This window comes from Belonocnema kinseyi, chromosome 10 (genome assembly GCF_010883055.1).
Source record: "Belonocnema kinseyi isolate 2016_QV_RU_SX_M_011 chromosome 10, B_treatae_v1, whole genome shotgun sequence".
NCBI classification, from domain to species: Eukaryota; Metazoa; Arthropoda; class Insecta; order Hymenoptera; family Cynipidae; genus Belonocnema; species Belonocnema kinseyi.
Window position 1 is genome coordinate 105,359,740 of NC_046666.1, and position 13,442 is coordinate 105,373,181.

A 13,442-nucleotide genomic window follows, 5' to 3' on the forward strand; every position below is an offset into this window, starting at 1 on the left:
CTTTTAATAAGCATAATTTTAAATTGGGATAATAAAATGCACTTAAGTGAAAGGATCTTATGTTGAGATAGAGTTGTTTCTAAGCTCCTTGTGCTTTTTGAAATTAATGAATATGGTAAGTAATAAACGATGTTTTAAACTTAAACTGCTTTAAAATAAGACTGTACGATATTGTAACTTTGTTAAAGTGGCGGATGCATAATAATAAGAACGATTTTAGAAATGTTGAGTATATTGAAAGTTATATTTAATCATTTAGATCAAAAGTATATATTTATTACAAGCGAATTTATTCTATTAATAAGCGTTTGTATCGCGATGTATATTTTTTAATCTGAGGTGTTGTACGCATAAACATAATTATATTTTGAAAAATGGCTATTTTTTAATATTACATTCACAAAATGCTAAAATAGGGACATGATTGTATTTATCGTATCAGATTTAAATATTTCTTTCCATTCTTATAAAATAAAGGGTGAATTTAGTTGATATTTAATAACTTAGTGGTATGTAAAATAATTTTCTTCAAACCTTTGTGTAGTTTCTAATTTATTTTACTTTTTTGGTGCTATGATTCCTTCCAGTTGAGTCTAAAAAAAAGATTAATTTGTATATAAGAATCTAGGACTTTAGTTAGAAATGAAAATGAAGAAGATTATCGATGACTTACCTTTAATTGTTGATTTGTTTTTTTCAAGAACCGAATCTCTTCCATATGTTTCTTTTCTTCAGCTTCTCGTAACTCTGCTGCTCTCCTTTCTGTTTGTTCTAATTTTTGTCGTAGCTCAGCTACTGTTTTTTCTAATTCCATTTTTTGCTCGCGTAATTCCACAGCAGCAGTTATTAAATCCTCTTTTCCTTGTTCAGCCTAGCAATAACGGTAAGTACAAAAAAATGTCTAGAGTTAAAATATTTTAAAATGTGACCAAATGGGATGTTTGGTCCAGTTCTGAAGACCTCTGGGCTTTTGGAGCGGGCGCACACGTAGTCCGCTCGTGGTCAATGACCCTCCGAATACAAATCCTGAATTCCGCTCGGGTTAAAAGTAGGTAGTTTTGGTGAGCACGAACTCCGCCCAAGCGGTGTAAAAATGACCCCAACATTAGAATACATTTCGAATTACGTTTCACAAATTTGTTAGATTTTAAAATAATTCTGTAACAACAAAGGACCCCGCACACATCTATGGAAAATATGGTCCTGGTAAAATTGGCTGAAACTGTAACCCAGTGGGCACAACGTTTGGCGACGTCTTTACGACATCTTTACGATAACTTTAAGACATCCTATGTCCATGTCATTTCGGTGTCTTTGCGATATCGTAAAGACATCGTCAGATAATACGACTTATTTACGATATCGTAAAGACACCTTAATGACATGGACATAGGATGTCGTAAAGATGTCTTAAAGATGTCGTAAAGACATCGCCAAATTTTGTGCCAACTGGGTAGTATAATGTACTTTATAATATCCTGATCAAATAAAGTCCTTAGACACTGGGTCCAAAAAAATCCAGATTTCGAGATAGGAGGGACCAAATGTTACTTTTCATTGGCGCGAGAGGAGTTCCATGGACCCCCGAAGACTGTTTGGTACTACGCTCAGGGATCATGTCGAACTCTGTTCCTTTTATATTTTGTAGTTTGCCCCCCCCCCCTCAAAAAATAATATCCACGCCTGAATGTCGAGAAAAGGATACTTTTTCGTGGGTGTTGTACCAAAGTTACCGTTTCATGCACACTCGAGGAGTTCCATGGACCCTCTGGAACTGTTTGGCACCACGCTCAGGGATCATTTCGAACTCTCTGTCCCTTTAATATTTTGTAGTTCGGGACCCCCCGAACAATAATATCCATGTCTAAAGGTCGAGAAAAGGATACTTTTCCATCGGTGTTGCATCGTATGTCCCGTTTCATGCAGATGAGAAGAGTTATAGCGACCACAGAGTACTGTTTGGCACCACGCTCAGGGATCATGCCGAACTCTCTGTCCCTTTGATATTTTATAGCTTGGAATCCCCCCAAAAATAATATCTATGTCTTAATGTTAGGCTTAGGGCCTCCTGATTGATAATATTTATGTCATGCCCAACTCTTTGTCCATCCAATTAAGGAAAGCAATCCGGGTAATTAAGCCAATATCATCACGATATCAGTGCACGATCCTCCCAATGAAGGCAATACCGGAGTATTATCCAGCCAGTTAAGGCAAAATTGAAGAATGATCAGGTTAATAATAGCAATATTCCAAATCTTCCATTCGCTCCCTGTCAAGCTTATCTTGGATGTAAGCTCCTGCTAGATTCAACTGATAAATTCCTACCATCAGTTCCTGCAGAGGATTAGTATCCAGCCTAGGAAAATGAGGTACTTGGTATTCATTAGGATAAATCCATCTGGCATTCAATGTATGCAGGTTGTCAATTCTAACTCTGGCCCAGACGACGTTGGGTTCACGTGATTTTCGTAACATTGATCGGACTAAATCTACGGTCGCTTCAGTCATATGCATGTAAGGACGATACTTGTTGAGGATCGCCCCAGCAATTCGGTAAAAATCGCTGATTGTTAATAGCGTGGTTCATGTTGATGAGATTTCCGAAGAACTTAAAAACAGATTTTATGTGGCCATTTCGTGCCTCTACGATCCACCTTGTGTTAGTGGTCAATATTGAGCCATTTGCTTTTTCTATATCAAATTGTCTTTTTCCACGAAGTAACAGAGGTGCTATTTTATGGTTAATATCAAGATTTAAAAAAAGCAGTAGGGCATCCCTGGCGAACCGAATGGAACCTCTACAAAGTACCCGAAAGACCCCATAGGGTAGCCATTCGGTTCCTCTTTAAAAACTAAAAAAAAAAGCGAAGTCAACTTTTAAATTGTTAAAATTCGGATTCTACGTTAAAATTTGCATTAGAAACTCATGGAGTAATCGCAATACTTTTTCTTGCAGCGTTAAAAACTTTAAAAAATAAAATACTTGTTATTTACATGGGCCGAAGGCGCCTTCAAGTGCATCTTCTTTTAGTAGTTGTTCATAAGCGTTCCGTCGGTAACTTTAAGAATTTTGTCTGGATGCTAGCGCCACGCAGTGGAAACCTCAGACAACAACGGTGAGTCGCAAGTGATAGAGAATTTTATTTTTAAACTTCGCGTGCAACATACTGCTTGAGCTATTATGGATACGCTTGAAGTTACGTTCTGTTCCTTCGGTCCGCCAGGGATCACGATAACCACGGTCCACAATGATAATGTCATCGTTTTCAAACCATTCTCGCAGCCCATTAACTTCGACTTCGAATTCATTAGTAAGCATGACAGCATCGTTATTTCGAGAGTCAGAAAAGTAGGGCCCATGAATAACAGTTGGGGAGTCTCCCATCTGTGCACGTGAACCGTAGTAGGGTACCATCGGCATCCCTGAGCGTGGTGCCAAACAGCCCTTAAGGGTCAGTGTAACTATTCTTATCTGCATCAAAAGCGACATACGATGCAACACCAACGGAAAAGTATCCTTTCGTCGACCTTTAGACATGGATATTATTGTTCGGAGGGTCCTAAGCTACAAAATATCTCAGGGACAGAGAGTTCGGCTTGATCCCTGAGCGTAGTGCCAAAAAGTCCTCTGTAGTCGCTGTAACTCTTCTCATCTGCATGAAAAGCAACATACGGTGCAACAACGACGGAAAAGTATCCTTTCGTCGACCTTTAGACATGGATATTATTGTTCAGGGGATCCTAAACTAAAAAATATCCAAGGGACAATGAGTTCGGCATGATCCCTGTGCGTGGTGAGAAACAGTCCTAGAGGGTCCGCAGAACTCCTCGAATATGCTTCCAACGTTAATTTTGGTACAGCACCCACAAAAAAGTATCCTTTTCTCGACATGCAGGCATGCATATTATTGTTTGGGGGGTCCTAAACTACAAAATATAAAAGGAACAGAGTTCGGCACAATCCCTCCCTACTGCAAATACCTATATAGGTGACTGTAAAGGTCCCTAATAGGATTCTATATAAGCATCCTATAAGTGACTTATACAGGATCCTATATAGGGTTACCTATATAGGTAAGTATAGGTGCTACCTATAGGAAATGAAACAGCTTCCTGCATAGGATCCTTTATAGAATCCTAAATGATTCTATGGTAAGAGTATAGGGTCCGTCTTCCTAGGTTAGAATCCACATAAGAACCTATACAGGTTCCTACTACTAGGCAATCGCATATTCAAAAATAACTACTGCGCAGCTGTATCTGCTATAAGAAACTATTGCGCAACACTTCCGGTTTATCATCTGTCCTATATAGGTCACTAATAGGATTCTATATAGTGTCCTATGCAGGAAGCTGTTTCATTTCCTATAGGTGGCTCCTATACTGACCTATTTAGGTGATCCTACATAGGATCCTATATAGGTCACTTATAGGATCCTTATATAGAATCCTACTAGTGTCCGATATAGGTACTTGCAACAGGGCTGAACGTAGTGCCAAACAGTCTTCGGACCCAGTGTCTAAGGACTTTATTTGATCAGGATATTATAAACAACATTATACTACTGTTTCAGCCAATTTGACCGGGACCATATTTTTCATAGATGTGTGCGGGGTACTTAGGTGTTTTCACTTCAACCATCAGCTAACTTTACTTCGGTGAAATCTAAGGGGAAAACAAAGGACCAAATGTATGGAGCAAAACTTTATTTTTGTAATATCTTTGTAATTAATAATAATTATCATCATTTTATTGGGTCATTGAATAGTTCTTAACAAATTAAAACTATTTTTCTAATACACTTATATGGGAAAAATGAGTTTTTACAAAGATATTAGCAAAATAGGGCAAAAATTGCCCGAATCCCATCCATTTCGTACATTGTTTTTCCCCAGCAATCAATGAAGTGAAGTTAGCTGGTGTTTAAATTGAAAATAGCTCATTTATTTTTAAACAAAATTTTTATATTTTATTTATAAATTCAAATTATAAAGTTCATGTTTATTTATATAAGGCATGTCTATATACAGTATAGTCTATAAAGAGAGCAATGACAACGAATGACTCTATACTTACTCTCCCTCTTCCCTCTTCCCTCTTATTACTTTGTTCTATAACAGTAATAAGCTAGATTAATTAAGCTAGTTTACAATTGTTTAAGACATTTCGGCATAGGATGGTGTCCCTCTTCAGTTAATTATTCAGACAATGTATTTACACATTATATATATTAATTGCTAATAATATGGTTAACATGACAGTTGTTAATTTTTATAACTATATTTTTGGTCAATTTTTTTATTATTCTAATTGATAAACCATGCCTAGACATAATTTTTAATTTATACGGTATTAGCATTAACAAATGTATAATTATTAAAAACATAATTACAAAAAAATTTTTAATCTCTTATTATTACAGTTAAGTTATAATCACGTCTGCTTTTAACATAGCCAATATAAAATTCATTCAGCATTAAACAACTAATATTTATAGTGGTTTTCTGTAATAACTCTTCAATTATCAATAAATAGAGAATTATCTCAGAAATAGATTTCAATTTTTGGTTCTAAACATTAAAAAATATCAATTTTGTTTAATTCTATGTATCCCTTAAACTTCCTAAAATTGTTCCTAGTAGGTTGTAATCTTGCAAGACTGAAAAATTTTGCTTGGAAATCTTTTATATTATGTTTCGAAATTTTAGGAATCATTTCAAATCATAAATTATTTTTGAAAAAAGACAAATTTTGAACAAAACAGTTCAATTTTCAACCAAAAAGATTATCTTTCAACCAGTTGCATTTTTGACCGAAAATACGACATTTTCCACCACAAAGTGGTAGAACTGTATATTTTATACGCGTAAATCTTCGAGCGTTTGAATAACAAATCTTAAGCTTTAATTTTACAAGTATAAAATAAAAAATTATTCCACTTTGAGTGTTTTTATTTGCAGTCAGGGATGTTGAAAAAAGAGAACCAAGAAAACAAAACAAACGCAAATCAAAATTAAGAACCTACAGAAACCGGATGTGCGAATAGATTTCCAAAATACGATAATCGAAAGCATAGATAGGGCAACATGGGAGGACCGTATAAAAAACAAAGATATAGAGGGCGCCTGGACAATGTTACGGGATATCATTGTTAGATGTACGTTCCAAGTGTGTGATACCGCAGTTTTAGGAAGTATGTCTGGTGATGCGTGGTGGAATGATGAAATTCAGGCTACCCAAAAAGGAAAGAGAGAAGCGTAAACGAGAACTTTGAACATCGCAGTTCTTAGCAATGAGGAAAGAAATAGACGTAGAAATGATTATTGACACGAAAACAGGATACTCAAACGATTAGTTAAGGAACGTAAAGATACAATTAGAGCAGAAGAAGAGATAACAATACAAAACGACTTTGAAGGAAGCAAGAAATTGCTTTATAAAAGCATGAAAGGAAACAAAAGTACAGAATTTGTCAACATGAGTACATACCACATAGACTGTGCGAATTGATAAATTTATGCTTCGAGATGGGAGACGTCCCAGGCGATTGAAAAAAATTTTTCTCTGCATTTGTTGAGCTACAAAAAGCTTTTGGCAAGGGAGAATGAGGTAAGCTTTGGGAAGTCCTGAAAGACTATGGAGTCAATGAATGACTCCTACAAGCTATAAAAACAATACGAAACAAATGTATCAAGGTAAAGTAAATGGCAACGTGCCCAGAGGTAGACCGCGGAAAGAATGGTTAGAATGTGTGAATGAGACCCTAGTTAGAAGAGACATAAGAAGTCACAGAAACACGAGAGTGCATGAAAGAATGCATGGACATAAAAGAAGCTAGAGAAGTATGCCAGGACAGGAAAGTATGGAGGCAAATAGTTAATAAAAATAGTGTCAGTAGAGTGTATGATGCATGAAACAAAAGACCTTGGCCACTAATGGATCCAAGTGGGGAACCTTACATAACGACTTTGTGAGTATCTTCACTTGGGGTGATTGCTAAAGAGATTGATCAGCAACCTGGGTCGGAACAGTGTTGCGGACGAACGTGTTATTTACATAAATAACACGAGAATTCTGGATCAATCTGAAAATTCTCTATCCCTTCCCCACATTACTCCTTTCCCCACCGAGTGAGTCACGCCTACCCCGAAAGGGAAATCGCTTAATTGTGTAATAATAACATAAAAAATTGCGTGTTAATCGAAATGAATTGAAAATTGAAAAACAATTCTCTTCATAAATGTATATGTGCAAAGCCGAATCTAGGAAAATTCATATATAGTCAGCAGAGCATTGTAGCAAAGTAGAAGAAGAGGATGACTCGAATCGAAATGCGCGGAGTTCTTGTGCGCCCACCTAAATGGTGCCATGAGCAGAATTCAGGAAGAAAATAAAGAGGGCCCGAAAGCTTACAGGTAAAATCATAACCGTGAGCGGAATGCGTGTGCACCGGGTTGGAGCGAGGAAGTTCTGGTGATGTGGCTTGGGCCGAAGCCCAAGGGAAATTGGTTTTCTTGGTCTCGCAGACCGTACTTTTATGTAATCTCCTTCGGCGGTAGTCCACCATTTGCGACGCAGGCGAGTGAAGGTTCAATATACCGTAGATCGTTTCAGTGATATCACTAAGGAAGACTTTCCCCTGTCGATGAAAACGCACTGAAAAAGCAAAGAAACCGCACTGGTTCGTGACCCAATACTTCTGCGACTAGGCTACCCAGTAGACCAGCGGAAAGGCATTAAAAATCGAAAATTCAAATTTATAAAATTTTAAAATTATCTGCTAGAAAGTTATAAATTTAGAATCTACGGGTTTCGATTATTTCAGATATATAACTTTTTCTTTTGGATGTTTAAAATTGGAATTAATATAACGTAACTAGTAAATGGAATGTAATACGACAAAACAGACAACATTTTTAAATTCAACTTCAAAGTAGTATATTATTATATAAGTTATAATTATAAACATGTAAAATGAGAAAAGAGATAAATTAAACAAAAGTGTTAATAATTTGAAGGAAATTCTAAAAAGGGAGACGGTTTGGTTGCGGCCAGGTACTGTGAATAAGTCTGCCCGCCCGGAATGTGACGAATACAATAGGACCATTAGATGATAGACCTATTCCGTGCAGCCGAGTTGCGGCCCACGGGCAATGATTGCTTGAATGGTAAAATCCTGGCAGACCGAAGGAACCGAATTGAGCCTCTATAAAGTACTTGTAAAGACCCCATTGGGTCCCCATTCGGTTCCTTTTTCAAAAACTAAAAAAAAACAGCAAGATCAACTTTTAAACTGTTGAAATTCGGATTCTACGTTAAATTTTCTAGTGGAAACTCACGGATTAATCGCAATAATTTTTTTGCTGCGGTACAAAGTTAAAAAAATATATAAGATTTATAACGCCTGTTGACTCCTACTTACAGGTGATGCTTTTGAAGTCTAGCAGTCAACAGGCGTTATGCGTCTTTACGGATACATAGTAGAGGCTCAATTCGGTTCCTTCTGTCCGCCAGGGAAACTAAAAAGAAGTTTAACTGACAGCTCCTGAGTGGTGCCAAAGTTGACTGACATGCTGTCAAACATGTCAAAAATTCGAAAAAACGTCATTTTAGTATACTTGAAACCCATTGAGGATGATTTTTGATGTGCAACGGACTAACAAAAATTTTGACTGGCAGCTGCTGAGGAGTGCCAAACTTGACTGGCAGGCTGACAAACATATAAAAAAATGACAGGATGACAATTAGAAACTTCAGTTTAGTACTCTTGAAACCCATTGGGGATGATTTTTTAGGTGCAAACAACTAACAACAAGTTTGACTGGCAGCTCCTGAGTGGTGCCAAAGTTGACTGGCAGGCTGTCAAACATGTCAAAAATCGAGTGAAAAAACGTCATTTTAGTACTCTTGAAACACATTGAGGATGATTGTTTTGCGGCAAATAACTAACAAAGAATTTGACTGGTAGTTCCTGAGTAGTGTCAAAGTTGACTGAAGTTTTAATCGAAAAACGAATGAAAATTTATTCCTTTTCATCAACTAAAATTTTCGTCTATAGAATACTTCTCTAAAACTAATATGTATATAAAAAAACTACAAAAATCTCACTTTTTATGTGAATTCACAGCTCACAACAATGGGTTTCAAGAGTACTAAAATGATGTTTCTTCACTTTAATTTTTGGCATGTTTGACAGTCTGGCAGTCAACTTTGGCACCACTGAGAAGCTGCCACTCAAAGTTTTTGATAGGTCTTAGCATCCAAACAATCATTCCTGATGGGTTTTAAGAGTACTATAATGACGTTCCTTCATTTGAATTTTTGGCATGTTTGACAGCCTGCCAGTCAACTTTCCCACCACATGGGAGTTTCCAGTCAAACTTCTTGTTAGCTATTTGCGCTTAAACAATCATCCCTAATGGGTTTCAAGAGTACTAAAATGAAGGTTCTAATTGTCATCCTGTCACATTTTATATACATTTGACAGCATGCCAGTCAAGTTTGGCACCACTCAGGAGCTGCTAGTCATTTTTTTTTTAGTTCTGCGTACCTAAAATAACATCCCCAATGGGTTTCAAGAGTACTAAAATAAAGGTTTTAATTGTCATCCTGTCATTTTTTTATATGTTTGATAGCCTGCCAGTCAAGTTTGGCACCACTCATGAGCTGCCAGTCAGTTTTATGAACGAACTTAGTCACTTGATCTCTCGACTTTATCGACGTTCAAAGTTTCTTTTTTTCTTCGCTAGAAATCGCTAAAAATGCCCAAAAAATAATGATAGGTTACGTGCGTGCAGATACTTATTTGTTAATTTGCAACGAAGGTGCAAATTTTATTGCTTATAATAATTTTTCTCAAGGTTTAGACGATTTATTATAAAATTGGTGTGAGTGCTCAATATGAGCGAATAAAAAAATCTAAAATGCATCAAACCAAAAATGATCTGCAAAGTGCTATAACTCGAATGGTAATATCCTTTTAAAGAAAGTTTATTTATAAATTGATGGAATAGGATATTACCATTCGAGTTATAGCACTTTGCAGATCATTTTTGGTTTGATTTATTTTAGATTTTTTTATTCGCTCATATTGAGCAATGACACCAATTTTATACTAAATCATCTAAACCTTGAAAAAAATTAAAACAAGCAATAAAATTTGCACCTTCGTTGCAAATTAACAAATAAGTATCTGCACACACGTAACCTATCATTATTTTTTGGCATTTTTAGCGATTTCTAGCGGAGAAAAAAAGAAACTTTGAACGTCGATAAAGTCAAGATCAAGTGACTAAGTTCGTTCATGAAATTTCGGTGTAAAATGATTTTCATTTTTTTGGTCCTAAAAATAAAAGATAAATTTCAAATGGGAAATAGCAACACCAGCAATGTGCTAAAATTTACTCGTCGGAGTTCTCCAACCAACTTCCATAATTCTTGACGTAGAATCGATCAGCTGATAACTATTGTTGACAGTGAACCAACCAGCGGGACTCAGCGTCGGACTCGCCTTGTCTTTCGACCCGGGGCGAAATTTTATTTTTATTCTTGGAATTGTTTCATACCAGTACAAAACATCTACAAGAATATATAACCATTAGAAAATTTTCATTATTTTCTGAAGATGCACATTTCTCAAGATGAGACTTGGACGAATTTTCGAGTATGACATTCTAAGATGTTTCTCTTTTTTTTTAAATCGAGAATTTTTTTAAATCAACGTTAAAAGTTTATTTCCTAATTCCTGTAGTATTTTACTCGAAAACTTTCTTTGTAATTATGAACATTTTGATATATACAAACGTTCCTTAGTGCTTTCGATATAACTACCTAAATCCTGAACACGATATCTCAATCCGTTTGGACGTAGTGAGGACCGAAAATAATGAAAATCATTTCATACTCCATACAAAAATTTTATGAATGAACTTAGTCACGTGATCTCGACTTTATCGACGGTCAAAGTTTCTTTTTCTCTCCGCTAGAAATCGCTAAAAATGCTCCAAAAATAATTATAGGTTACGTGTATGCAGATACTTATTTGTTGATTTGCAAGGAATGTGCAAATTTGATTGCTTACATTAAGATTTTTTAAGGTTTAGACGAATTAGTCCAAAACTGGTATCAGTGTTCAATATACGCGAACCAAAAAATCCGAAATGCATCAAACCAAAAATTATCTGCATAGTGCTATAACTCGAATGGTAATATCCTTTTTCATCGATTTATAAATAAACTTTCTTTAAAATTATAAACACATTGATGTATACAAACGTTCTTTAGTGCTTTTTATTTAATCTGTCAAATTTTAAACACGATATCTCAATCCGTGTGGACACAGTGAACACCAAAAAAATGCTCATATCCGGGGACTAGTTTGGTGACGTGGTCACGAAGAGCATGCCCTTAACTCCAAATATTGTCGAAGTCTTTAGAGAGATGAATATATCATCGCATGCGCAATGATGACTTGAAAGCGAGAAGCAAAATGCAGTAGTGCATCGTGGTAGTAAGTATATATAACAATTTACAATATTAAAATTTCTTACTCTTGGCATGCGTCATATGAAACAACTTAAGATTACAATTAATTTTACCAATTGATACTAATTCTAATCATTTCATTCTGGTATCTGTAACCCCTAAAACTTTTCTGCACTGAAAAAGACAACTTAAAAAAATAAATAAATTTCCAAAATGAATTAGATTTTTGACAGTGAAGTTTTTAAGCTAAGAAGTCGAATGTTAAAAAACCAAAACGTGAACTTTAAACAAACAAAAAAAATAATTTTTTTCATTCAACATATGAATTTTCTATTAAATAGTTGAATTTTCAAACAAAAAGTTCAATTTTCATGAAAAAGATAAATTTGGAATAATTACATTTGTAGACAACAAAAATAATTGACAAGAAAAGAATATTTTTAACAAAAAAAAAAAACATTTTTAACAACAACAACAAAAAATTAAAAACATTATAACATTATAACATTATAACATTATTATTTTTCGACAAAAAAGTTGAATTTTTAACCGAATAATTTTATTTTCTACCAAACTGTTAAATTTTCAAGTAAAGAACATAAATTTTTAACAAAAAAGATAATTCTGAATCAAGAAAAGGTGAATTTTCAATATGCATCGTTAACTTCTCAACCAAAAAGATGAACTTTCAAATAACAAAAATAATTTTTCACAAAAAAAGACCAATTTTTAATTGAATGTATCAATTTTCTATTAAACATTTAAATTTTCAACCAAAAAGATTAATTTTCATAAAAAAAGATAAATTTTCTACCCAAAAATATGAATTTTTAAACAAGAGGATAAATTGTCTATCAAAAAAGATTACTTTTAAACATACCCAATATACAGTATAATGACTTAATCAAACATGGAATAATTAAATTTCCAGACAAAAAAATTAATGTCAACAAAAAAGATCATTTTTAACAAAGAAGAAAATCATTTTTAACAAAAAAAAATCATTTTTAACGAAATAAAAATTAATTTGCAACAAAGCCGTTGAATTGTCAACCAATGATATGAATTCGACAAGAAAAGATCAATTTTCTATTAAAAAAAGAAAAGTTATGAACAAAAAACATGATTTTTGAACAAAAATATTAAATTATAAAGCCGAAAAGACAAATTATTTGCAAAAAGTTTAATTTTTAACCAAAAATATTATTTTTCGACAAAAGAGTTTAATTTTTAACCGAATTGTTTGATTTTCTAGCAGACTGTTAAATTATTAAGTAAAGAACATACGTTTTTAACAAAAAAGATCATTCTGAATCAAGAAAAGGTGAATTTTCAATATGCATCGTTAAATTCTCAACCGAAAAGATGAACTTTCAAATAACAAAAATAATTTTTCACAGAAAAAGTCCATTTTTTAATTGAATATACGAATTTTCTACAAAAAGCAGTAGAATTTGTGACATTTAAGTTCATTTAAAAGCAAAAAGTTGAATTTTCAATTAAAATTATAAATCTTTGATAAAAAAATTTAATGTTTTCAAAGTGTTTCAACTTTTAGTTGAAAGTCATCGACTTTTAAATTGAATAACACAGGTCCACAAAAAAAACAAAAGTGTCTGTGCAATTGACCAGACGTATATATTCTTATGTATTTTTTGACGCTGAATCCGAATTTGCAATAAAAAAGTAGGGTCCAGCTATTTTTTATGGGGTTTTGATCGAAAAACCTCATTTTTGATGTTTTTTTCATGGGGTTTTTTTTAAATAAAAAAAAATAAAGAAAAATTTTATTTTTTTGACTTCAGAATCGAATTCTACGGGAAAAAATACATCGAAAACCATGTTTTGATTCTTTTTTACAAAAATTTCAACCCACCATACGGCGATGAAAAGGCAGAAAATCGCGAAAAGTGAAAATTTGCTTCAAATTTGATTAAAATGACATTAAAATGAA

At 34.1% G+C, this 13,442-nt stretch overlaps 1 protein-coding gene across 1 annotated transcript in view; it reads right to left on the bottom strand.

Annotated features, from left to right (window-relative positions):
• Positions 1-464: 464 nt before the first annotated feature.
• Positions 465-13,442, bottom strand: part of LOC117182276 (33 kDa inner dynein arm light chain, axonemal) — a 508,540-nt gene continuing 495,562 nt past the window's right edge. Inside the window, exons 5-6 of the mRNA XM_033375397.1 lie at positions 674-871; positions 465-593 (exon numbers count right to left, since the gene is read on the bottom strand). Coding sequence (XP_033231288.1) covers positions 558-593; positions 674-871 — 234 coding nt within the window. The 3' untranslated portion in view covers positions 465-557. The remainder of the gene's footprint in view (positions 594-673; positions 872-13,442) is intronic.